This window comes from Enhydra lutris, unplaced genomic scaffold (genome assembly GCF_002288905.1).
Source record: "Enhydra lutris kenyoni isolate GAN:26980312 unplaced genomic scaffold, ASM228890v2 scaffoldscaffold54, whole genome shotgun sequence".
Taxonomy (NCBI): domain Eukaryota; kingdom Metazoa; phylum Chordata; class Mammalia; order Carnivora; family Mustelidae; genus Enhydra; species Enhydra lutris.
Window position 1 is genome coordinate 1,672,031 of NW_019154138.1, and position 27,345 is coordinate 1,699,375.

At 36.4% G+C, this 27,345-nt stretch overlaps 2 protein-coding genes across 4 annotated transcripts in view; one reads left to right on the forward strand and one right to left on the reverse strand.

Annotated features, from left to right (window-relative positions):
- Positions 1-1,460, reverse strand: part of LOC111157323 (ATP binding cassette subfamily C member 11) — a 68,513-nt gene extending 67,053 nt beyond the window's left edge. The window contains exon 1 of the mRNA XM_022518638.1: positions 1,293-1,460. The gene's annotated coding sequence lies outside the window, so the exon portion shown is untranslated. The remainder of the gene's footprint in view (positions 1-1,292) is intronic.
- LOC111157324 (lon peptidase 2, peroxisomal) overlaps positions 1-27,345 on the forward strand; it is a 123,317-nt gene that overhangs the window by 1,285 nt on the left and 94,687 nt on the right. For 2 of the 3 annotated variants that reach the window (XM_022518640.1, XM_022518641.1), the window contains exons 2-6: positions 5,682-5,916; positions 9,070-9,201; positions 10,380-10,502; positions 16,103-16,266; positions 17,589-17,683. In XM_022518640.1, the coding sequence (XP_022374348.1) occupies positions 5,682-5,916; positions 9,070-9,201; positions 10,380-10,502; positions 16,103-16,266; positions 17,589-17,683 (749 nt within the window). The remainder of the gene's footprint in view (positions 1-5,681; positions 5,917-9,069; positions 9,202-10,379; positions 10,503-16,102; positions 16,267-17,588; positions 17,684-27,345) is intronic. The other variant, XM_022518642.1, reaches the window with a different exon arrangement.

Sequence of the window (27,345 nt, forward strand, 5' to 3'; positions counted from 1 at the left end):
TTTTGCTGGTTAATTAATAAATTTTACATAGATTAGGAGTTGGAATGGTAGTGCTTTGGCTGTTCAGGGTTAAATAAAATACTAGTATTTTACTTTTTGCTTTTCCAGTATGGCTACTAAAATTACATATGTGGTTTACATTGTATTTCTATTAGACAATGCTGGGATACAGTATATGCTCAACAAATGCTATAATTTTTTTTTTTTCAGACTCACCTCCCTAGCCTGTGCCTCCTATCCTTAACTCTTCCTGAGATGCTTTCAGTTTAGAGCAGTTGTTTACCTCCAGATACCCTTTTTTAAAGTTAGGGATTCCTGACTGAATGATTTGGAATGCCTTATTCTTACCCCAAATTTCATGACTATATACATTTCTAAAAGGAGAGTCTATGACTATCTTCAAATTCAGAAGGGAAACTGGTATCTCTCCCTTCCCTTCCTAAAACAAAACAAACAAACAAACAAAAAACAGTAACACTATCTCATTAACCCACATTGTAAAAACCTTGCATTGCTCAGGCATGGGAAACATTTTGACTTCCAGCTGATCTGCTTTGGTTATTGCTTGCATGGAATTGGATACTTCTCAAGTTTCCATGAACTCTGATAAATTGTATTGAATTCTGGTTTCCCAACATAATGACCCCACTCCTTAAGCCTCTGCTTATGCCACAATTTTTTGCTCTCTGTGCCTAGGCATTTGATTGCTGGTTGACGCAAGAGTGTTCGTGGTTAGATTTTTTGTTTTAGTTCTGTGCATATGTGTGGTTATTACCCATGGGTACACTGTGAATTTCGAAAGGAGATTTAGTCATATTTTAGTCATTTTGTTAGTATATCCTGGCAAGAGTTTGGATGCTTTTTAATTTCTTTTATGTAAATCCCTCCAACACATCTGTAACTGAATTCTCATGTTTGGAAGCAATTGTTAATATTCAGATGATGTGTGATCTGATCCGTGATGTTCATATCACTGCTTTTGTTTTAAATTAATAGCAAGGTTAAAATTATTCATTTAAGTTAGAAAAAATATATTGGCAATTCTTCATAGAATTCTATCAGAAGGATCCACCAGTCCATCTGGTTATTCTAGAAATATTGTTTGCTACTTGAAAAATCTGTGTAGGATTGTACTACATTCCTTAGTACTAGCTTCAGATGTCTTTTTTCTCTAATATGACCTTGAAACACTCTTTTAAAAATTTAAAAAGCTTTGATAGTGCAAATACTGAGTTACCCATAACCATACCATTACTCTGTTTCGATACATAAATCTGCCCTTCCTCAGTTACCTGCTTTTCCAGATGGTGGTGGACCCAAAGGGAAGGCCAGGGGCTCTACTCCTGTCTTTTGTTTCCTTTAGACCATCCAGGTGACAATGCCTCAGTCTTGAAGAGCAGCAGAAGTCATCTATTCCACTGTGTTCCTTGTTGCACAAAATAGCAAAGCCAGATGTTGACTTCCCTGAATAGCTCACTTTACTGTTTCGAACAGCACACTCCCTTCTGCATGTTAGTTAGTGTGCAGGCATGTTACCTGACACAGGAGTCTTTTTAAAGGAGGAGCTTTGGATTAGCCCTGCAGTGTAGAACTTGGCTCTTAATGCTACCTCAGGGCACCCTGTTGACCTTGACTTGAGTGACTCATTATTTTCTTAATGAAGATGGATAATAATTTAGTACTACATATACACTGTCCTTTCATGCATTTCAAGATGGTCATCCAGTTGTCTTCCAGCCTTACGGTCTTCAGGATACATGGCTTCATTTCCACCTAGTGCTGATTTCTCAGCCCCTCTCTTTCTGGCTTCTTCCTCCAAGATCCCAAATTAGTTTCACTGGCAGTTGTCTGACAAGAAGTGAATGCTTTGTAGATAGCAGATGTACAGTTTCATAATTTGGGTCAACTTTTTGTCCAGGTATTACTCCTATTTTTATCTGTGAGCATTCTTAGGCATTCAGAAATATTACCTGATAGTACTAACATTTTAAAATTTATGTTAGCAAGTATGTAATGGATAGCTCTATAGATTTTCCTAAATCTGCATTTATTCTTTTTTAGGAAAGTGTCTACAAGTGGCAATCTTAAATTCAGAAATGAAGTTTTAATTGAAAAAAAAAATTTTTAAGTAATCTCTGTCCCCATCGTGGGGCTTGAACTCGCCACCCCAAGATTAAGAGTTGCATGCTCTGTTGACTGAGCCAGCCAGGCATCCCCAGAAATGAAGTATTAGTAAAGGAATGAAAACCAAAAATCCTATAGCAACAGAAGCCTCATCTGTTGTAGACCTTGGGGCAATCCTAATAAGCTCCTTGTTTCTAAATCATTATTAATCATGATGATGAGTTTTGCCAAAAAGCATAAATAATTCAAGAAGATAAGTAGGGTGATACAAGAGAATACTAAAAAGATGTTTCAGTTGTTCTTTCCCAAAGATGTGTAACTTGATTCTAGAGTTTTGGTAGAAATGCTTCTCTTTGTTAAGTGTAATAAGATGTGAACAGTTGATATTAAATGATAACAGTGCTTTCTAGTATCTCAACTATTTAGAAGTTATGTGAATAAGTCTATGTTTATATTTCTTATAGGCACAAATTGATATTGTCCATTGTGGTGATAAAAGTAAAATATATCCTGAAACTTAATACAGGTCTCTTTTGCCTGCCTATGCAGTATCTTTTAGGGAAAACTAACCTGTTTACCCTTTTTGAATCTCAGCCGCTAATTTATAATAAGGAAATGATGCTACCTTCCTCACAGGACTGAAAGGTAGTACATAATGAGATAATACTTATGAAAGCCTTTTGTAGGCTACAGAGCAATAAACCTATATGTTAGAGGTATTATCCCCAAATAGGTAGTTGTTTGTTTTTTTTTTTTAAGATTTTATTTATTTATTTATTTGACAGGCAGAAATCACAAGTAGGCAGAGAAGCAGGCAGAGAGAGAGAGATGGAAGCAGGCTCCCCGCTGAGCAGAGAGCCCGATGCGGGGCTCCATCCCAGGTCTTTGGGATCATGACCTGAGCTGAAGGCAGAGGCTTTAACCCACTGAGCCACCCAGGTGCCCCCAAATAGGTAGTTTTAAATGTAAATTTCACAAATGGCGAAGGAGAGAGAAGTGAGAAGGCCCCGTAGTCTTTCAGTATGGGCAGAACTGAACTATGTCAGTATAGAAAAAGATTTGGAAGATTGAGGATTCCAAGAAAGATGGAGAGCTTTAAAGTAAAAAAAAAAAAAAAAGCAAGTGGTTGGCATAGGTAGGCCAGTTTGGATATTTATACAATATCCTTGTCTTCGAAAACTGCCTTTTGTAGTAGTGCTGCTTTTAGATTTTCCCACAACTACAGTTGATGGTTCTCAAATATTTTTGGAACTCTTCTATTATCTAAGTCAGTTTCCAAAGTACATTAATCAACCCATTGTAATCAGACTTTGTTTGGATTAAAACAATATTTTACAACTCTGAAAATAGATCCCAGTTAGGAGTTCAAAAATTCTTCAAACTGTAAAATACCACAGTAACTAAGGTGTAGATTTATAGAACTACTACCTAAAGGGAAAGAACACCACTCATTTGTTGTATACATTTGGGTCTGTTGCAAAATCAGAATGTTGCCTTATGGTCATGCATAAGGCTAATAAAGCAAATATTAATAGAAAAACTGGAATATTTGGAAAGATGACTAACTTGATATGAAGCCCGTTATGTATCATAGTTATTAGGAAAGTATTAAATTAATGCATATTTTGTTTACTTACTCTCTGTGTTTGTATGTATAACCTAGAGCCCAAAATACAATAGAACTTGTCTAAAATCACATTTAAACATGGTGCTTCTTCACAGAGCTTTTCACCCGAAATGTCTTTTGCCAGATACTCTTTGTAGTCATCAATCATTTCACAGATCTTGTTTTTCTTTAAAAATGTTACATTCTAGTCAGCTGTAAGCGATTTAAGGTTAGACCCAATTAACAAATGTAAAACCTTTATATATTTTATTTCATTAGAAGGAGAGGCATAATATAAATCCAACTTAATCTCTTTTTGATTTGGAGCATCTTCCTTTCATAGTTAACACACTGTTTTACTTGCTTTGTAAGAAAACTCATTTTTAGTTTTACCTTTCATGAATGACGTGGTTCAAATAATTAAATTTATCTCCTAATCTGGAGGTTTGGAGTTGCCTCATCTCTCTCTCTGGTTTCTCCGTGGTTCCGGTTTGCAAACCCCTTAGGCCAGGGATCCAGTTTGTCACCTGTTGATGTTGTCTTTAGACAGACCTGCATTGTGCAAGCATTGATGGCATCATCTGAGGGGAATTGTAGTCTTGGTCTTGGATCAGTTCAGCTATTGCTAACTTTCTTAGGCAATCTGAGTTCGTTTACAGGAAATGGGAGATATAGCCTACTACCATTAATGACTGAAGACAAACAGCCACAACACACATAACTCAAAATAATAGGTAATTATCAAATCATTTCAGTTTTTAAAGTATATCATGTCCCCCCCCCCCACCAAATTATCTTCCTGATTCTTTGGTTTTAGTTATTGTTTAAATCAGTTTTTATCCCCTGTACAAGTGATAGGACAGAAAAGGTGGTAAGGAAAGATGGACATAGTTCAAAATTAACTGAATGGCAGAAGGAAGCCAAAGGTTCCGCATAATCTACAGAATTAATATAAGTAAGTAGTTGTGAATTGACTGCATATAGAAGTAAGCAAATTCCCTGACATATTCAAATTCTGTATTCAAATGTAATTCTGTATGTTTGAGATGGGTGAGTTTGATTTTCCAGGATTACCATTTCCCCAGGGTGTTGAGAGTTCTAGTTACCTTAATTCTAGTTTCTTCTCTGAAATCACAGGCCTTCCTGTGGCTGAAGGGAGAAGATAGAATTTTAGTTTGGCGTCTGGGTGTGTTTTCTGAATGTGGCTCTTTCCATTTTGTATCATTTTGCCTTAGTTTGGATGGGACTTCCTTTCTGTGAATTAAGTTTATATGTAACTTGGTCAGAATTGTATGTTCTGGTAAGGAACTGAAATAAGACTGAAATAAAGTAGAACTTTTATAGTTAGTATTAGGTGGAACCTTTACCACTTAGGACAGAACAAAGTGTATACCTTCAGTGTGTGGCCTCTAATATTTAGTCCCCACATTTAGATATTTCATATTCATGGGCATAGATACTAATTATCAGATTTGATGACAGTTTGTGAGAAGGCAGATACGTAGACGTTTCGGGGACTGATGGTGTGAAAAACCGGGCTTGATGTTGGTTGCAAAACTGGTTATTGGAACAGAGATTTCTTAGATTGGCTTAATGTTACGCTGTTTATATATCCATCTGTTTAAAACGCTAATATTTGTTCTGGTATAATATTGCCTCATTCCTAGCAAAATGAATTTAAGCTATGTAATTATCAAGTACTTTTATGTTTTTATTTTTAGGAATTTTTACCTAATCTCAAAGGAGATGATAATTAGAATGAGACGGTCTGCTTTGCCCCCTTGCTGATGGTGGTGACTTCACAGACCGTTACTAGTTGCTAAATTAGAGAAATAACCACTTTAGATGTTGTTTTTAAAATAATTTCTCAGAAAAGGCAATACCTTTTGAGGCAAGTTTCTGTCCTACCACACTGAACATTTGTAACACTGATGTTTTGTGTGTTTTTCAGGATTGGGACGGCTGCCCTGGCGGTTCAGGTTGTAGGCAGTAACTGGCCCAAGCCTCACTATACTTTGCTGATTACAGGCCTGTGCCGTTTCCAGATTGTACAGGTCTTAAAAGAGAAGCCATATCCTGTTGCTGAAGTGGAACAGTTGGACCGGCTTGAGGAATTTCCCAACACCTGTAAAACTAGGGAGGAACTAGGAGAACTATCAGAACAGTTTTACAAATATGCAGTACAAGTGAGTTGCTTTTATTTTTTTCCTTAAAACCCCATTTTCTCCAGTTCCTTTCCTGCCCTAAGATATGATGAATCTGTTGAGTGTGAAGTTTTAGGGCAGCATATGTTTAAATGACTTAGTAATATAATATATTGGTTTCACTTTGCTTTTGTCTAAGAGTGTACCTACGACATTCTAGGAAAAATGAGCCAACTCTTTCTAAAATTTTTCTGAGGGGTCTTTCTAGAGCTTTCCTTATAACTTCCAGTGTCTCCAAACCAGATAGTTATTAAACCTAAGTAGTGTTAAAAACTAAAATATTGAACAAAAGTCATATGTCACAAGAGTTACCTAGGTAGCAAATTACATAAGTTATGTTGGTTCAGAAGTCAAGGTCACACTGAGAATGGCAGTAACTTTGGAGGGTTAGGTCTACAGTAGACTGATTTCAAAGATGGTTAAAACCTTGATTAAAGCCTAGAATGCTGGGAGAGAAGCACATATGAGCCATGCATTAAATATTTGACTTTTTAATTCTAGGTTTTAGATTTTTTTAACTCTAGATTGACTAGAAATCTTCTCCCCTCACCCCATTTTGTTTGAAACTTTATCAAAATACATTGTAAAATCGAGTCTTCTACTTTCTGTTGATGCAGTCCAGTGACTGTAACTAGATCTGTGAGGATCAGGCAGTGTCTAAAGGTCTCATTTGTTGAAACGTGTAAGGCAAGTATTCACACCCTTTGTATCTGTACCTGATGTGGCATTTGAAGCAACACACTTCTAGTGTCGTAAACAATAGGGAAATAGAGAACTTAGAGCTATAACTTCTGTGGAGACTAAAAGGAAGGACCGACTCTGAACAAAGAAACTTCATGTTGAGAACTGGAATAAGTGATTATGTCATTGAAGAAGGAGATAGAGGGAGAATCAGAATTTTCTTTTTTTCCTGGGTAATACTCCTGGGTCTTTGTTCTTCTATTGGACACAGCTTCATAGAGATTGCACTTTGCTTTTTACATCTCCCCACTTTGAATCAAAAGAGAAATTTTGAACATGTGAAGAATTATAATGACATGAAAGGAGGCTTTAGAGAGAAACATCACCGTAATTTCACTACTATCATGCATTTAGTTTAACTTTTGGCGTGACTTCTGATCTCAGTCCAATTCAGTCTTATATTTTGTTTTCCTATCCATGTCTACTTTTCATATTAAGTAGCTTAATAAATTTCATTGAGTTGGGCTATCAGAATTTTTATCTTTCCTCTTTTTAGACATTGGGGTTGTTTCCAGTTGATACTTTTCTGTCATTTCCTTCTGTATTTCCTTGCATAGCCTTCATTAATAGACTTCTTCAATAGCTTCCTGACTAATCTCTTTCTGGTTTCTTTTCTCTGACTCCTCCTGTTCACTGAGCCTTTCTAAAGAAGTTCTGGGCCTTTCTCTCCCCTGAGTGAAATACTTTAATGGTGATAGGATAAAGTTAAACTTTCTTAGGACAATATTAAGGCCCTTCCCAACTCTGTTAAATTCCATTTATACCCATTGTTTTAGTCACGCTGTCCATCACCTTCACATCTTAGTTGTTTCATGTCCCAGTGATTTTGTCCCTTCTGTTTTCTCTGCTGGGAGTGGCCTTCCTTCTCTCAGTTTTCAGATTTATGCTTTCCCAACTCCTGTGAGCTGTTAGTGCTCCTTTTCCTGCACTCCCACAGTCCTTTAAGCACCCTTTTTAATATGATACTTACCACGTATTGAAATTTACCTTATAGGTCTGTTTCCTCTACTGAACTTGAATTCATCCCTGCTTTAACCACCCGCTACCGAGCAGTATGTTGTGTCTGTCAAGTAGTTTGTGCTCAGTAAGTGCTTGGAGAACAAATTTTAACTGTTTTATTTTCTTAGGATGAATTCTTAGGAGAAAGAGTCTTTAAATTTTATTATCTCCTTCTCCCACCTGAGTGGCTTCATCATGACTGCGCTTTCTTTCATTCCCTTGACTCTAGGCAGGCAATGGATAGATTCCTAAATTAAAGTGCCTTCAGAGAGGCTTGATTAGTACTGGCATCAGAAATCTTTTTAGAGTGACTAAATGAGGCACATCATTTGTGAATTAGTCAGTATGGGCTAAGCTTTGCTATTGTAAGTACTCCAGAATCTCAGTATACTTTATAGCAAAAGTGTATTTCTTATTCATGCTTTGTATGTAAAACTAGAGAGTGTGCTGATCTACCTGTTAGAGTCACTTAGGGACTCAGGATTAGAGATTCATCTCAAAACATGTATTTGTTATTGCTGAGGCTAGAAAAGGAAATATGGTAAGGCTAAATGGTTTTTAATGCTTCTGCCCAGAAGAAACTGTTACTTCTCATGTTTCATGGATCCAGGCAAGGCTCATAGACCCATTTGTATTCAGAAGAGGTGAGAAAGAGCAGTCCCGCCATGTGCCCAGAAGAAAAGGAGAACTTTTGTCAACAACCCCAGTGATTATTATAGTTACTGAAAGCTTGCTTTTAACTTAATGTGTCCTAACTCCAGGATATACCCTGGATGTTGTTTGTATAAAAATCATTCACAGTCAGTGCTCAGATTCTCATTAATCCATTGTTCTACTAAAACACTGTTTTTCAACTACTCATTGGTTAACATAATAGCATCGACTCTATTAAATTTCCAGAATTTGGTAATTTCACTGTGATTATGTAAGAGAATACCTTTGTTCTTAAGAACAAGGGTCAGGATGTCTGCCACTTACTCTAAAATGTTCAGCAATAACTGTGGGTGTGTGTGTGTGTGCACGCATGTTTAGAAAAAGCAAATGTGGCAGAATGTTAATAATTGGTGAATTTAGGGGAAAAAAGAATAGGACTTTATTATACTATTGCAACTTTTCCATGAATTTTAATTTTTTTCAAAATAAAATCATAAATTTACAGAGCCTTTTAAACATTCATATTATCCGTATTTGAGCCGTTTTTGCTTCAATTCTGATTGATATTTTGAATGTTCATCTCTTTTCCTCTGAGGCATGTAAAATGCCTGGGCTGTGGTAATCAGTGATCTTTCAGAAATAAAGACTCTGAGGCCCAAACATTAAGCCTATATAGCAATCTGTCTTTTGAATTTACAAATAATGCCAGATTTCATTAAAAAGACTTCTTTTTTCTTGTAGTTGGTTGAAATGTTAGATATGTCTGTCCCTGCAGTTGCTAAATTGAGACGCCTTTTAGATAGCCTTCCAAGGGAAGCTTTACCAGACATTCTGACTTCAATTATCCGAACAAGCAACAAAGAGAAGCTCCAGGTACAGTATTTCCTTCTGAAATGCAGAGTTGTTTTGTTAGTTTTTATTTGAAATAATAAATTTTGACCTTCAGTAAGAGTTACTGGAGATGTATAAATGTAGTTAAAATGCTCTTACACTGAAATTGACTATTAAAAGTAATTGCTTTACATTTTTGTTTGTTCAAGCAGCTCTTTTATTCACATTATCAGTATTAGTAGTTTGTCATTTTATGGAAAGTTAAAGTGGAAAATTATTTAAAAAATAATATTTAACTCAAAAAATAAATATATTTTGTCCATTTTTTAAGCATGTGGAGTTGTGACCTTTTGTGTATGGCCTGCTTTATTAGAATTTTTCATGATGTTTCTTACATAAAGCATACCTATGATGCATTATCTATGATTTTCAGTTTCAATTTCTTGAAAGTGAAATGAGTTGTAAAGACACTGAAAAATGTGGAATCTTAGATTTGTATGTTTTTTTCTCAAAACTGTACGTTTTCTTACATACTAATTTTTATAGTGTTTTTAAGCAGTCTGCTTTATTGAATCTTCATAGAACATATAAATTAGTTTTCATTAAACCTTTATCAGTTTAATACTTTTATTACAATTATGTAGGAAATCTAACAAATTACAACAGTGAGTGCATCTAACAGAAAGGTGTATAAACACCTTACTCTATAAACACAAGAGTGCAGCTCAACTGGTAGGAGCACAAGAGTGCAGGAGTACCAGAGGGTAAGCTGGCTGTGGGCATCAGCAGGGACGTTTGAAAGAATGGAGGGCATTAGTTACTCCGATCATTAGTGGTGGTTGGTTAAAAGTGCTCCTATTCTTTGATGAATGTAAGAATTTAATATTTTGAACCTAGAAATTTTTTAGGCCTAATATGTAGGCACATTCTGGGTTTTAAGAGAATAATTCACAGAAAGAGTTGACATTAAACGTGTGTTTTGTTCTTGCTGTTGGAACAGTACACATGGCTTCATTTTTAAATGAAAGCTCAAGATGCTTTTTTTCTTTTTTAGGATTCTGGTGATTTCATATAATTAATCTGGTTGTATTGGCCATAATGTAGCTGTGACTATTGATAGTTGTCTTTTTTACTTAATAATTTAAGTCATGACTCTGACTGCCTTGTTTTGGGAGCACGTGTTTCAGAGTGATTCTACTGACTGACTCATGTTCCCTTAGATTTTAGATGCTGTGAGTCTAGAGGAACGGTTCAAGATGACCATACCGCTTCTCGTCAGACAAATTGAAGGCCTGAAATTGCTTCAGAAAACTAGAAAACACAAGCAAGATGATGATAAGCGGGTAAATATTTCTTTCAGTCTACTTCTTTACGTTTCCAGTTGTTCTTATGTGATATAAGATTCAGTTTTTTTGAAGTAAAAAAAAAAAAAAAAACGGAACAAAGAAAGGAACAAAGCAAAAACTTCATTGTCTCTTCTCACTCAAATTACTGATAAAATTCTAAATTTGGTATGTTTTTCTAGTCCTTTCCATGTCTGGGTCTTTCTTTTTTAAAAAACATTGTAATGTTTTCTCATTTTTTTGTTCTTGGTAATTTTTGGTTCATCATTAAAAGGGATAATTTACTAAGCAATTTCTCTTTGCCATACATTGTGTGTTTCCAGTGTTTTCTGTATTTTAAAAATTAACAACTGTGATGAATGTCTTTGAAAATAATTGAAGTTATTCAATTACTTCAATTTTTAAGTTACTCAATAACAATAATTACTCAATTAGATATACACTATCTAATTGAATACCTCATGTTTCCTTTTTTTTTTTTTTTTTTTTTTTTTTTTTTTAAGATTTTATTCATTCGTTTGACGGAGAGAGATCACAAGTAGGCAGAGAGGCAGGCAGAGAGAGAGGAAGGGAAGCAGGCTCCCCGCTGAGCAGAGAGCCCGATATGGGACTCGATCCCAGGACCCTGAGATCATGACCCGAGCAGAAGGCAGCAGCTTAATCCACTGAGCCACCCAGGCGCCCCTCATGTTTCCTTTTTTAAAAGTTTTTACTTAAATTTCATTTAGTTAACATACAGTGTAATATTAGTTTCAGGTATACAATACTTTAAGGTATTCAACACTTCCACTCATCACCCAGTGTTCATCACAACAGGTGCTTCTACTCCTAAATCCCTATCACCTATTTCATTCAGCCCCCTCCCCGCCCCTGTAACCATCAGTTTGTTCTCTGTAGTTAAGAGCCTGTTTCTTGGTTTGCCTTTCTTTTTTTTCTCCCCTTTCCTCGGTGATTTTGTTTACTAAATTCCACATATGAGTGAAATGACATAGTATTGTCTTTCTCTGGCTGACTTATTTCACTTACCATTCTCTCTAGCTCCATCTGTGTCATTACCAGTGGCAAGATTTCATTTTTTTTTTTTTTTTTGGTAGCTGAGTAATATTCCAGTATATGTGTGTGTGTGTGTGTTTTTATTTATACCACAATTTCTTTATCCATTCATCAATCAATGGATACTTGGGCTGCTTTCATAATTGGCTGTTGTAAATAATGCTGCTATAAACACCAGGATGCACGTATCCCTTTGAATTAGTATTCTTGTATTCTTTGGGCAAATACCTAGTAGTGTAATTGTTAGATCATAAGGTAGTTCTATTTTTAACTTTCTGCACAACCTCCATACTGTTTTCTACAGTGGCTGTACCAGTTGCATTCCCACCAATAGTGCCAATAATCCTTTTTCTCCACATCCTCACCAATACTTGTTGTTTCTTGAGTTTTTGATTTTAGCCTTTCTAACAGGCGTGAGGTGATATCTCATTATAGTTTTGATTTGCATTTCCCTGACAATCAGTGAAGTTGAGCACCTTTTCGTGTGTCTGTTGGCCATCTGGATGTCTTCTTTGAAAAATGTCTATTCATGTCTTCTCATGTTTTAATTGGATTGTTTTTGGGTGTTGAGTTTTATAAGTTTTTTATGTATTTCAAATACTAACCATTTACCAGATATGTCATTTACAAATATCTTCTCCCCTTCCGTAGGCTGCCTTTTAGTTTTATTGATTATTTCCTTCATTGTGCAGGAGATTTTTTTATCTTGCTTTAGTAGTTTATTGTTGCTTTTGTTTACCTCACCTCAGGAGCCATATCTAGGAAGAAGTTGCTACAGCTGATGTCAAAGAGGTTACTGCCTATGTTTTCTTCTAGGATTTTTAAGGTTCTCGTCTCACGTTTAGATCTTTAATCCATTCTGAATTTATTTTTGTGTGTATATATGTGTATAAGAAAGTAGTCCAGTTTCATTCTTTTGCATGGTACTGTCTGTCTGGTTTTCCCAGTACCATTTGTTGAAGAGACTGTCTTTTTCCTATTGGTTATTCTTTCCTGCCTTTTCAAAGATTAATTGACCATATCATTATTGGTTCATTTCTGGGTTTTCTGTTCTGTTCTGTTGATCTGTGTCTCTGTTTTTGTACCAGTACCATACTGATTTGATCATTACAGCTTTGTAATATAACTTGAAGTCCCAAATTGTGATGCCTCCAGCTTTGCTTTGCTTTTCCAAGATTGCTTTGGCTATTTGGGTCATTTATGGCTCCATACAGATTTACAATTGTTTGTTCTAGCTCAGTGAAAAAAAATGCTATTGGTATTTTGATAGGAATTGCATTAAATGTGTAGATTGCTTTGGGTGGTATAGATATTTTTTTTAAGATTTTATTTATTTATTAGACACAGAGAGAGAGATCACAAGTAGGCAGAGAGGCAGACAGAGAGAGAGGGGGAAGCAGGCCCCCCCGCTGAGCAGAGAGCCGGATGCGGGGGCTCCATCCCAGGCCCCTGAGATCATGACCTGAGCCAAAGGCAGAGGCTTTAACCCACTGAGCTACCCAGGCGCCCCAGGTGTTATAGATATTTTAACATTTGTTCTTCCAATCAATAAGAATGGAATGTCTTTCTGGTTTTTTGTGTCATCTTCAGTTCCTTTCATTGGTGTTTTATAGTTTTCAGAGTACAGGTCTTTCAAGTCTTTGGTTAAGTTTATTCCCAGGTACCTTAATGGTTTTTGGTATAGTAGTAAGTGGAATTGACTCCTTAATTTCTCCTCCTGCTGATTCTTAATTTCTCTTTCTGCCGCTTCATTATTGGTGTGTAGAAATGCAACAGATTTTTGTACATTGATTTTGTATCTTGTGACTTTACTGAATTCTTTATCATTTATCAGTTCTAGCAGTTTTTTGGTGGAGTCTTTAAGGTTTTCTACATATAGTATGGTTTCATCTGCAGATAATGAAAATTTTACTTCTTCCTTGCCAGTTTGGATGCTTTTTATTTCTTTTTGTGTCTGCTATGGCTAGGACTTCCAGTACTATGTTGAATAAAAGTGGTAAGAGTGAACATCCTTGTCTTATTCTTGACCCAAGAGGAGAAACTTCGTTTTTCCCCATTCAGGATGATGTTAGCTGTGGGTTTTTCATATATGGACTTGATTATGTTGAGGTATGGTCCCTCTAAACCTACTTTGTTGAAGCTTTTTATCATGAGTGGATGTTGTATTTTGACAAACACTTTTTCTATACTTATTGAAATGTTCTTTTTTCTTTTTTTAATGTAGTATTAAGAACATACTACAAAATTGTTTCCTAAAAGGACTATGGCACTATGCTGTGCCATAATTTAGCTGACTTTTTGTTTTTAACTTAAAAAAATGTTTATTTTCATTTACTCCAGTTCTGCTCATCTTTTTCTATCTTCTAAGCTTAGAGTCCTGTATCCTCCAGTGATTTGGTAAATAGGCACTTTTAGTTTACCTTTAGCTGACTTTTGAAAAGTATTTAACTCTTTAATCCATATGTAATTTATTTTGCCCTAAAGTGAAGATAGCATTTGTATTTTGTCCCAAACAGCTTTTTATTTAACTCAGCACTATTGCAAGTAATTCTTCACTTCCCCATTGATTTGTGATACCTTCATTATCATATATTACATTTATATGGGGTCTGTCTGAAGTCTCCCTTGAGCTATCAATTTTACTCTTGTTATATGTGGGCAGAGTTAAGATCAGGAACATACTTTTGATTTGGGCAAGAGTTGAAATGACAGGCCTCTGAAGGCTATTAGAAAGTAAGTCGAAGGTTCAGAATAATGTTAGAGATTTGATGGTCATCAACATAGAAGTGTTCCTTCATCAAAGAGAATACATTGTAGAAAGAGAAGAGCAAGGTGAAGGATTCCTCACCAGTGGGACTAAGGAAGGAGCCTTAAAGCAGGGTGGAGGAGAATGACAGAGGCAAGAGTAGCCTGTCTGGTGTTTCTGTTTCAGGACATGATTCTGTTTCAAACAAACAGCAGAAATGAGAATTATTTCTGATTTGAGATCAAATCATTAATTTAGTTATACATTTTGTGCAGAAAGACAAAGCAAGGCACACTCTGTGTTGGGAGGCACAGAAAACTGCCAGCTGTTACCAACAAAATACTCCTACTGCTTAAATAGAAAGGTGTTCAAAATCATTTCAGAAAATGATCAAACAGGCAATAGTTACGAAAATGTAGGAATCAGAGGATAATATTTGGAGTTAGGCCTAAAACTTTCTCTGCCTATTCCTTAAGAGTTGAAAAGCACTCTTTAGTAGCTGGGAGAAAAAGATTGTATAAAAAAATTACTTATGTCTCAATAATGAAATAATTGATGTGCTTTTTAAAACTCTCATTTGAAAATTTTTTTAGTTTCAGTTTTTCATACTTCAGACTATTTATTTTTTCTGCCAGTGAGTTATGTAGATAAAGGTATAGATTCACTATTTCTGTTACTATAAAATTGCTTTTTTATTTACTGCATTATGTCTTTAACTTTTTATATTTGAATGTATTAAATAGATAACCGTAATAGTTTAAAAAAATAAATAGCCATGCTGCTTTTTTTTTTTTTTTTAATTTATTTGACAGAGAGAGATCACAAGCAGTCAGAGAGGCAGGCAGAGAGAGAGGAGGAAGCAGGCTCCCTGCTGAGCAGAGAGCCCGATGCGGGGCTCGATCCCAGGACCCTGAGACCACGACCTGAGCCAAAGGCAGCGGCTTAACCCACTGAGCCACCCAGGCGCCCCATAAATAGCCATGCTTTTAAATGAAGTACCTGTCATTTTGCTCCAGTGATGGCTGGTGTTGATTCATGATATTGTTGAGTTGAGAATTTCAAAAGAGCACTTTGGAAGTTTTAAAATATGATAGAGAAGTTGTGGAGAAAGAGAACACAAAGCCATTTGAGTTGACAAAGAGGATGGTTGTTGGATTTCAGAGAGCAATTTCAACATAATGGAGACAAAAGCCAAAGTATGAAATACAGATTATTTAAGTACTTAAGAAGGAAAGGGAAGTGGTGGTCAAAGCCGCTTGATGGAAAAGCAGAACATCAGAAAAAGGGAAGTAAAGAATGTGTAGTTAACTGAAAGGGACCTAGGTAAGATGAAATATTTTGAAAGGATGAAGACTTTTCTGTGTGTGGGAGATAAACGAGAATAGAGTCAATGGTAGAAACATTAAAGATGTTAGAAATTTTTTAATGTAGGAGGGACAGTGGAATTTATTCTGTTGGTAATTACTAAATAGTAATATAATAAAGAAAGTAGTGACTGCAGTAGTAGCTCAAAGAAAGATAGTCCTAGATGTTTTCATTATTTTTAGAGCCAGTTCTTGAATTTTTTTCTCATTTTATAGTATAAGCATATAGTAATGTCCACTTTATGTTGATCCACTTTTGAAATTCTGCTGCTTCTATATGTGCTTGTGCCTCTTAGTTATCATTTTGAACTTAGTTCCTAAAGATATAGACTCTATGAAAGTGTTATTCAGCACCAGTTATAACCTTGTGTGTGACTAGGTACCTCATTTCCAATTTATCTTGACACACCGTTTTACTCTTCTACTTTCTGTTTTAGGTTATAGCAATACGTCCTATTAGGAGGATTACACACATCCCAGGAGCCTTAGAAGATGATGATGAGGATGAAGACAATGATGACATTGTCATGCTAGAGAGAAAAATACGAACATCCAGTATGCCAGAGCAGGCCCATAAGGTCTGTGATAAAGAGATAAAAAGGTAAATTGACGCTAAAAAGAAACTATTCACTTGTTGGTATTTTCATTTTGCATATTAATGTTAGAAAATTAATTACTCATGGAAACTTGAGTCTTCTTTGGATCACAAACTGAAAGCTGAGTTGTTTTATGTTCTTTAACCTTTCTCCTTATGGTTAATGTAGGTATAGACCATTCTATTCATTTTATCTTTCCAATGTCAATTTTTACCTTTCATGGCTTTCCAAATTCTCAGATTATATAGCTGGGATCTGTGGAATCTTCAGATTATCCCTCTTCATTCCTCAACCAGAATCTGATTTTAAAACACTCTTAATACTGCTGAATTAACACCAGTGTCCCAACTCTTTTTCTCAGTTGCTCTGTATAAGTGGTACAGTTCTTCCACCTATAGTGTACTGTCAAACATGATCACTCTTGTTAACTGCCTTTTTATTGTCTAATGAATAGGTTGTACTTTGTTTAGACACAGTGTTTGTTCACTTATCATGTTCTTCACATGTCACTTTTTTCTTCTTTAGAAAAAAAGATTGTAAACTCTAGAGGGCAGGGACTGTCAGTTTCTCTTTGTATAAGGTAAAGTACACAGAAACCTTATGACAGCATAGGGTATATGGATAATCTCAGGGTTAAATAGAAAACCAGTATTTTCTTTCTGTACTTGACACAGTATAACTATGTTGCATTTTCTTTTATTAGTGAATTATATGAACCTAAGTGAATGCTCAGTAACTAAATACTTGACTTTCTCAGGCTCACAGTTAAGGATGTGAGTTGCAGTTCAGGAATACTTTATATTGACTGGCATTAATTAATGTAGAACATCTGTTGTGGGCAGAACACTGTTAAACACTGCATTTATTATGGGAGTTGCATTTTTAATTAAATATCTGATATAAGCTTGCTTTGATGAGCTGATTTCATCTCTGATACAAAAAAATATAATTATTGTGTTATGCATGGTTAAGCACTTAAATCTTACTATGATAGGTATATCAATGGATAAATGTCACTTGAGACTCCCACTGTGAGATACTGATACTGGTAAGGTCATATTTCAAGGATAGAATTAGATACAGTGTTTCATCCCCCACCTCTGTTACTCCCCCGCCCCCCCGCCGAGTTTGCAGGTATCTGTTTAATTTTTTTGTCCATAAGTACGTTACAAAACAAAATAACCCGATTTTTAAAAACATTTCCAGATTTTTTATATCAAATATGCATAGTATATCTGACCCCAGAAAGGCAGATGCTGAATTTTTGTGTTTTTAGGGAATTCTTCTATGTTGTGGAACATTTTTGCTATGTATTCTTTCCCCGCAGACTCAAAAAAATGCCTCAGTCAATGCCAGAATATGCTCTGACTAGAAATTACTTAGAACTTATGGTGGAACTTCCTTGGAACAAAAGTACAACTGGTAAGCCAACAAAATAACACCTTTTTACAGTCTGAATGTTACTCAGAAAGCTCATGATTCTGTTGAAATACTCACCACTTATTATCTTACTGTTACTGTAGTTCTAACATAAATTATTTAGATGTTGAACTTGTATCATCTAGGTCTTGGGACCAAACAGGAAGAGAAGGTGCTATATGAAAGTGCCTTTTGCCTGATTTTGGAGAAAATAGGATTTTCTGTAATTGTTGATGTGTTTCCTAATACCAGTATTCAGTCGATGATGAACATTAATATTTAAAGAAATAGTTATATATAGCTGTAAATGGAGCACTTGTACCATTTCGAAGTTTGTTTTTCTCATACAAAAGCCTATCCAGTGAGTTTAACTTCTGTCCTTCAGTAAAACTTTTCTCTTTCCTATGGATTTGCTCTTTTCTCTTGGGATGAGATGTACACCATTGACTCTCATAATTCTAAGAACCATTTATTTGCACTTGTTTCTTTTATTGGACAGGCTACTATTACAGGTTGGTATTACACACAAGGTTTACTGAGTTCAGCAGTAGACTGATTGCCTGAACTGCTGCTGGCATAGGAGTATCCATATGGTTGACTTTTGAAAATTTAAAGATATATTATCCTGGCTGGTAAAATCCCTACATTTAAGAAAGTGCTACAGATTTTTTTTTAAATGTTTCCTCTAAAACACACATTTATGTCCCACATAAGATGTGCCATACAAACCAGATTTCCAGATGTTGAATTTTTTTTTTTTTTTAAAGATTTTATTTATTTGTTTGTCAGAGAGAGAGAGAAAGAGAGAGATCACAAGTAGGCAGAGAGGCAGGCAGAGGCAGAGGGAGAAGCAGGTTCCCTGCCAAGCAAGGAGCCCGATATGGGACTCGATCCCAGGACGCTGGGATCATGACCTGAGCTGAAGGCAGCGGCTTAACCAACTGAGCCACTCAGGTGTCCCCCAGATGTTGAATTTTTAATATTAAAAAATACTTTCCTATTAACCTACAGAGGACCATCCCTTCCAGTACTGAACACTTAAAAAAAATTGTTTTTGCCTCCTAGAAATGAAGCACATTCTTGTTAAATTAACTATGGTGGGACAATGTTAAGGTTAAAATAGCTCCTCTTTTTTTTTTTTTTTTTCTTAAACAATGTTATACATCAAATTATTTTTAAGAGAATACATAATCCAGATTAAATATAAATCTTGTCAAGCCCTTATGTGATTTAGAAGGCTCTAAATTCCATGGAAAATGACCATATAGTCCCTGAATGTAATAAAACTAAGAAAATAATAAAATAAACAAATAATAAAGTAATAAAACAATAAATAAATCTTACTTAATATACTATTTGTATAATACAAGTTATTATTAAGTAAGATATTATTTATAATAATGATAAGGTATTTTGAAAATATAATTAATTGCAAGAACCTTTCTGGGTGGGGTGGGGAACTAAAGGAGCACTGCAGTTGGACTTTGCCATTTTTAATCCATAAACATGTAATTTTACCTTAAAGGCAGCATTACATATGTGATCTCATATGCTACAAAGTTTTTTCAACAGGGATCTCAGGAGGAACAGCCTAATGCATTAACTTGAATCTAGTTTGATTATTTCTTCCTCCTCCCAGTTTCTTTACATTGAACACTAAATTGAATGTATTAATCTTTTCTGCTTCTAATGTATATGCTACATTTTTTCTTGACACTTTCTATACTAAAGCAGCAACGTTAAATTTTCTTTTTTTCCAAATCACAGTTTTAGATGACCATTTATCAAGTGTATATTAGAGGATAGTGTGGTTTTAGAAATGCTGTTTGCTATATGCTGTCTGTTATCTTTGTTTTTTTGTTTTGTTTTAATTTAGATTTGTATTTTATTTATTTGTATTTTATTTAGATTCAATTAGCCAATATAATATCATTAGTTTCAGATGTAGTGTTCAGTAAGTCATCAGTTGTGTATATTACCTAGGGCTTATCATATCACGTTCCTTCCTTGATGCCCATCACCCAATTATCTCATTCCCCCGACCACCTCCCCTCTAGCAACCCTCAGTTTGTTTCCTATAGTTGAGGGAGTCTCTCATGGTTTGTCTCCCTCTCCGATGACTTCCTATTCAGTTTTTCCTCCCTTCCCTTATGATCCTTTGTGCTGTTTCTTACATTCCACATATGAGTGAAACCATATGGTAATTGTCTTTCTCTGGTTGACTTATTTCGCTCAGCATAATACCCTCCAGTTCCATCCATGTCGATGTAAATGGTACGTATTCATCCTTTCTGATGGCTGAGTAGTGTTCCTGTGTGTGTATGTATGTATGATATATACACACATACCATGTCTTCCTTATCCATTCATCTGTTGATGGACATCTCAGTTCTTTCCACAGTTGGGCTATTATGGACATTACTGCTATAAACATTGGGGTACAGGTACCCCTTTAGGTCAATACATTTATATCTTTGGGGAAATATCTAGTAGTGCAATTGCTGGGTCTTAGGGTAGCTCTATTTTTAACCTCTTGAGAAATCTCCATGCTGTTTTCCAGAGTGGCTGCACCAGGTTGCATTCCCACCCACAGTATAAGAAGGTTCCCCTTTCTCCACATCCTTGCCAACGTTTGTTGTTTCCTCTCTTGTTAATTTTAACCATTCTGACTGGTGTGAAGTGGTATCTGTTTGTGGTTTTGATTTGTATTTCCCTGATATTGAGTGATATGAGCACTTTTTCATGTGTTTGTTGGCCATTTGGATGTCTTCTTTGGAGAAATGTCTTTTCATGTTTTCACCCATTTTTTGACTGGATTATTTGGTTTTTTGGATGTTGAGTTTGATAAGTTCTTTGTAGATCTTGGATCCTGGCCCTTTATATGATACTTCACTTGCAAATATCTTCTCCCATTCCGTAGGTTGCCTTTTTGTTTTTTGTTTGTTGACTGTTTTCTTTTGCTGTGCAGAAGCTTTTTATCTTGATGAAGTCCCAGTAGTTCATTTTTGCTTTTGTTTCCCTTGCCTTTGGAGACTTGTCTAGCAAGAAGTTGCTGCAGCCAAGGTTGCAGAGATTGCTACCTCTGTTGTCCTCGAGGATTTTGATGGATTCCTGTCTCACATTTAGGTCGTTTGTCCATTTTGAGTTTATCTTTGTATATGCTGTAAGAATATGGTCCAATTTCATTCTTCTACATCTGGCTGTCCAATTTTTCCCAGCACCATTTATTGAAGAGACTCTCCTTTTTCCATTGGATCCTCTTTACTGCTTTGTTGAAGATTAGTTGACCATAGACTTGAGGGTCCATTTCTAGGCTCTCTATTCTGTTCCATTGATCTGTGTGTCTGTTTTTATGCCAGTACCATACTATCTTGATGATTACAGCTTTGTAATAGAGCTTGGAGTCCGACATTGTGATGCCACCAGCTTTGGTTTTCTTTTTCAACATTCCTCTGGCTATTTGGGGTCTTTTCTGGTTCCATACAAATTTTAGGATTATTTGTTCCAGCTCTGTGAAAATTTTTGATGGCATTTTGATAGGGATTGCATTGAATGTGTACATTGCTCTGGGTAGCATAGCGTAGATATTTTAACAATACTTATTATTATTCCAGTCCATGAGCATGGAATGGTTTTCCATTTCTTTTCATCTTCCTCAAATTTTTACATGAGTGTTCTGTAGTTTTCTGAATACAGATCCTTTACCTCTTTGGCTGGGTTTATTCCTAGGTATCTTATGGTTTTTTTGTTTTTGTTTTTGTTTTTTTTTTTTTAAAGATTTTATTTATTCATTTGACAGACAAAGATCACAAGTAGGCAGAGAGGCAGGCAGAGAGAGGAGGAAGCAGGCTCCCTGCTGAGCAGAGAGTCCAATGCGGGCCTCGATCCTCAGACCCTAGGATCATGACCTGAGCCGAAGGCAGAGGCCTTAACCCACTGAGCCACCCAGGCGCCCCTATCTTATGGTTTTTGATATAATTGTAAATGGGAGTGATTCCTTAATTTCTCTGTCTTCTTTCTAATTAGTGTGTAGAAATAAAACTGATTTCTGTGCATTGATTTTATATCCTACCACATTGCTGAATTCCTGTGAGTTCTAGCAATTTTGGGGTGGAATCTTTTGGGTTTTCCACAGAAAGTATGTCTGAGAAGAGTGAGAGTTTGACTTCTTTGCTAATTTGAATGCCTTTTATTTCTTTTTCTTGTCTGATTACTGAGGCTAGGACTTCTGGTACTATGTTGAACAACAGTGAGTGGTGAGAGTCGGCATCCCTGTTGTGTTCCTTGGGGAAACTTAGGGGAAGAGCTCTCGGGTTTTCCATGTTAAAAATTATATTTTCTGTGGACTTTTCTTATATGGCTTTTATGATACTGAGGTATGTCCCCTCCATCCCTACACTGTGAAGAGTTTTAATCAGGAAAGATGCTGTATTTGGTCAGATGCTTTTTCTGTATCTGTTGAGAGCATCATATGGTTCTGGTCCTTTCTTTTATTAATGTGATATATTATGTTTATTGATTAGCTAATATTGAACCACACTTGCAGCCCAGGAATAAATCCCACTTGGTCGTGGTGAATAATCCTTTTAATGTACTGTTGGACCCTATTGGCTAGTATTTTGGAGAGAATTTTGGCATCCGTTTTCATCAGGGATATTGGCCTATAATTCTCCTTTTTGGTGGGGTCTTTGTCCAGTTTTGGGATCAAAGTAATGCTAGCCCCATAGAACGAGTTTAGAAGTTTGCTTTCATTTCTGTTATTGGAAACAGTTTTAGAAGAATAAGTATTAGTTCTTCTTTAAATGTTTGGTACAATTCCCCTGGGAAGCCATCCGGCCCTGAACACTTGTGTGTTAGGGTTAGGGTTAGGTACATTTTTGATTACTGCTTCAATTTCCTTGCTGGTTATGGTCTGTTCAGATTTTCTGTTTCTTCCTGGTTTGGTTTTGCTAGTTTATACGTTTCTAGGAATGCATCCATTTCTTCCAGATTGCCTAATTTGTTGGCATTAGGTGCTCATAATGTGTTTTTAAAATTGTATTTCCTTGGTGTTGATTGTGATCTCTCCTCTTTCATTCATGGTTTTATTAATTTGGGTCCTTTCTCTCTATCTCTCCCTCTCTTTCTCTTTTTTTTGATAAGTTTCGCTAGGGGGTTTATTGATCTTATTAATTCTTTCAGAGAATCAACTTCTAGTTTTGTTTATCTGTTCTGTTGTTCTTCTGGTTTCTATTTCCTTGATTTCTGCTTTAATCTGTACTGTTTCTCCTCTTTTGTTTGGTTTAGGCTTTATTTGCTGTTCTTTCTCGAGCTCCTTTAGGTGTAAGGTTAGCTTGTATATTTGAGACCTTGTTTCTTGAGAGAGGCTCGTATTGCTACATGCTTCCCTCTTGGGGGAATATATCCCCTATATCCTAAAGGTTTTGAACAGCTCTGTTTTCATTTTCATTAGTTTCAATGAGTTTTTTAAATTCATCTTTAATTTCCTGGCTGACCCATTCATTCCTTAGTAGCATGCTCTTTAACTTCCAAGTGTTTGCATTCTTTCTTAAATTTCCTCTGGTGTTTTAGTTCTAGTTTTTTTTTTTTTTTTTTTTTATTTATTTAACAGAGAGAGAGAGAGATCACAAGTAGGCAGAGAGGCAGGCAGAGAGAGAGGAGGAAGCAGGCTCCCTGCTGAGCAAAGAGCCCGATGCAGGGCTTGATCCCAGGACCCTGGGACCATGACCTAAGCCGAGGGCAGAGGCTTTAACCCAGTGAGCCACCCAGGCACCCCTTAGTTCTAGTTTTTAAAGCATTGTGGTCTGACAATATGCAGGGAATAATCCCAGTCTTTTGGTATTGGTTGAGATCTGATTTGTGATGCAGGACATGATCCATTCTGGAGAAAGTTCTATATGCACATGTTGCTTTAGAATAGAATGCTCTGTATATATCTGTGAAGTCCATCTGGTTCAGTGTTTCATTCAAAGCCCTTGTTTCCTTGTTAATCTTCTGCTTAGATGATCTCTCCATTGCTGTGAATGGGGTGTTGAAGTCCCTCCTATTATTTTATTATTTGTGTGTTTCTTTAATTTGGTTATTAATGGTTGATATAATAGGCTGCTCTGAAGTAAGGTGCATAAATATTTATAACTATTAAATCTTCTTGTTGGGTAGACCCTTTATGATATAGTGTCCCACTTCATCTCTTACTACAATCTCTAGTTTAAAATCTAATTTGTCTGATATGAGGATTGCTACCCCAGCTTTCTTTTGAGGTCCATTAGCATGGTAAATGATTTTCCACCCCCTCACTTTCAATCTGGAGGCATCTTTGTGTCTAAAATAGTCTCTTGCAGACAGCAGCATATTGATGCCTACTTTTTTATCCAGTTTGATGCCCTGTGTCTTTTGATTTAGCCCATTTACATTCAGAGTTAACTATTGAAAGATATGAATTTAGTGTCATTGTCTTGCCTGTAGAGTCCCTGTTTCTGTAGATTGTTTCTTTCTAGTTTATGTTACTCTTGGGGTCTCTTTTTGCTTTACAGAATCCCCCTTAATATTCCTTGCAGGGCTGGCTTGCTGGTCACATATTCTTTAAGTTTCTGTTTGCCCTGGAAGCTCTTTATATCTCCTTCCATTCTGAATCACAGCCTTGCTGGATATAGTATTCTTGGCTGGATGTTTTTCTCATTTAGTGCCAGCCCTTTGTGACCTGGCAGGACTCTGTGTATAGGTCTGCTGCCAGTCAAATGTTCCTACCCTTGTAGGTTAAGGAGTTCTTGTCTCGAGCTGCTTTCACTTTTCTCTTTATCTGTGAAATTTACAAGCATCACTATTATATGTTGGGGTGTTGATCTATTTTTATCAAATTTTGAGGGTGGTTCTCTGTACCTCCTGGACTTGAATGCCTTTTTCCTTCTCCAGAATTGGGAAATTTTCAGCCATGACTCACTCAGATATACCTTCTGGCCCTCTCTCTTTCTTCTTCCTCTGGGACACCAATAATGCCAATATTGTTTAGCTTTATGATACCACTTGATTTCTCAAAGCCTCCCCTCATAGTCCATTAGCTCTCTTTCTCTCTTTTCCTCAAATTCCTTCCTTTTCCCATCATTTTGTCTTCTCTGTCACTCTGTCTTCTGCCTTATTTACCATACCTGTTAGAGCATCCATTTTAGACTGCATCTCAGTTAAAGCATCTTTAATTTCAGCCTGATTAGATTTTATTTCTGCATGAAGAGATTTCTCTAGTGTCTTTTTTGCTTTCTTCAAGCTCAGCTGGTAACTTTATAATTATTATTCTGAATTCCATCTCTAACTTTTTACTTATATCCATATTGATTAGGTGTGTGGCACAGAGTATTATCTCTGGTTCTTTTGTTACGAATTCCTCCTTCTAGTCATTTTGACCAGAGAAGAATGGATGGACAAGAGAACATATCAAAAATATCAACCACGAACCAAGCAAAATACACACTAGACAAAGCTGAAGAAGTCAGAAACCAAAACAGAAAGGAAAAAAAAAAAAGAAAAGGGAAAAAAGAGAGAATATAATCTCCCAGGTGGACAAAATAGGGTGATCCACTTCATCCTAGGTGTATTTTGGTCTGTTTGTTAGAAGACACTAATGCCAAAATTATAAAGAAAGCAAAACTTGTATATACACAAAAATAAAATTGAATTTAGTGAAAGGAAGCTGAAAATTAAGACTATATCTATAAAATATAAATGTAAAAATGAAAATTAAAAAAAGACTTAAAAACAAAGAGTTGATTAAAATAAACTAGTTGAAAAGGAAAAAGAGAAAAGAAAAGAAAAATTTTTAACTGAAAGGTAAAAGAATCATGAGAAAAAAACCCTTGAATTCTATGTACTGTTTCCCCCTGGCTTTTTGCAGTTCTCTGTGCTCTATAAACTTGGTATTCTCCGGATGTTCCAGCTGGTCTTCTGGGTGGGGGTGGGGGGGTCTGCTGCACTGATTTCTCAGGTGTCTTTTCCTGGAGGTGCTGTACCACCCTTTGCCAGAGGGCTGGGCTCAGTGTAAGCTACTTCGGGTTGCTCCATGTGGCTTTTGCTCCCTGAAGGCTTTCTGCACCACTTTAGAGGATGAAAATAAAAATGGTGGTACCCTAATTTCCAGCCCCAGAGCTAAAAGGTCACAGCCCCCTCTCTTCAGTAAACCCTCAGGGAAAAGCAGTCTGTGTTTTTGTGTATGCCACACTCTGCAGACTCCTGCAGTGTACAACTGCACTGATCCTCCTGGGGGAGGGAAGAGGGTTGCTGTGGGCCTCCCACTTGCAGGGCCCACAAATGGAGATTGGCTGCCCACTTGTGCCATGGTTTGTGGTTTATGGCAAACCAGGCTGAGAGTGTACTCCCAGGCTTGTTGACCGTAGCCAGTTTCCCCACTCCAGTGCTTGGAAATTCTGCTGGCTCAGGCACCCCCTTTCTTTCTGTGGCCCCGGGGATCCTGAGACCACACTGTCCTACCTAGGATTCTTCTCCGCTTCGCCACCTGAGCACCTTTCAGGCAGGAATGTCCCTGATGGGAGTAGACTTCTAAAAGTTCCAGTTTTGCACTCTGGGGCAATATCACTTTCCAGTAGCCTGCTTACAGTTCCTCCATCCCCACACCATTTATCTTCAGATATATCCCTTTGTATTCACTTCTCTGCACTGCCTACCTTGCAAAAACTGGTCACTTTTCTATTTGTAGAATTCCGCAACTCTTTTCTTACATCCCAGGTTGAATTCACGGGTGTTCAGAATGATTTGATAGGGGTCCAGCTGAATTCAAGAGACCAGATGAGATGAGATCCCATACTCTTCCACCATGTTGCTTCTTTCCTCAAAATAACTCCTTTTTAGTTAGTTTTTTTTGGAAAGGATCACCTAAGACATTTTTTAAATTTATTTGTTTATTTGGGAGAGCATGCATGCATGCACAGGCAGGGGGAGAGGCAGAGGGAGAGTGAGAGAATCCTAAGCAGACTCCCTGTTGAGCACAGGGCCCAATGTGGGACTGAATCCCACAACCCTCAGATCATGACCTGAGCCAAAATCAGGAGTCAGACCCTTAACTGAGTGAGCCACCCAGGCGTCCCAGGGTCATCTTAACACATTTTTAATGTACACGGCTAGGTAGTACTAAGATGAAATTGGCCTGATCATCTTCCTTTTGTTTTGACAACCCTTAGATTTCATTCCTCTTAATAGTTCTTAGGCTCTTACTATGGAAAGCAGGTACATTCTAAGTTATGCTAATTATTCTTCAATGATGCTCTATAAATTTGCATTCATCCCATTCTCTAGATTTTAGTTTGTTTTTAAGTTTTTCTCTCTGTTTGAATGTTTGTGTATAAAATTAAATGGCTAATTCACATTTTGTTTTCTCTTAAATTCTGAGAATCTGTAAGTTTTCATTAGATTAAATTAGGTTGCACTGCTGAACTATAGAAGCAGTTGTTCAGAAGCAATAATTTCTTTTCCTTATTTGCTTTATTTTCCAGCTTTATTTTGGTAGAATTGATAAACAGTAAACTGTACATACATGATACATACACTTTGACGAGTTTTAACATGTGTATCTGTAATACCATTACCATAAGTAAGATAGCGAACATAACCATCCCCTCCTAAATTTTCTCATGCTTCTCTGTAATCCCTACCTCCCATCT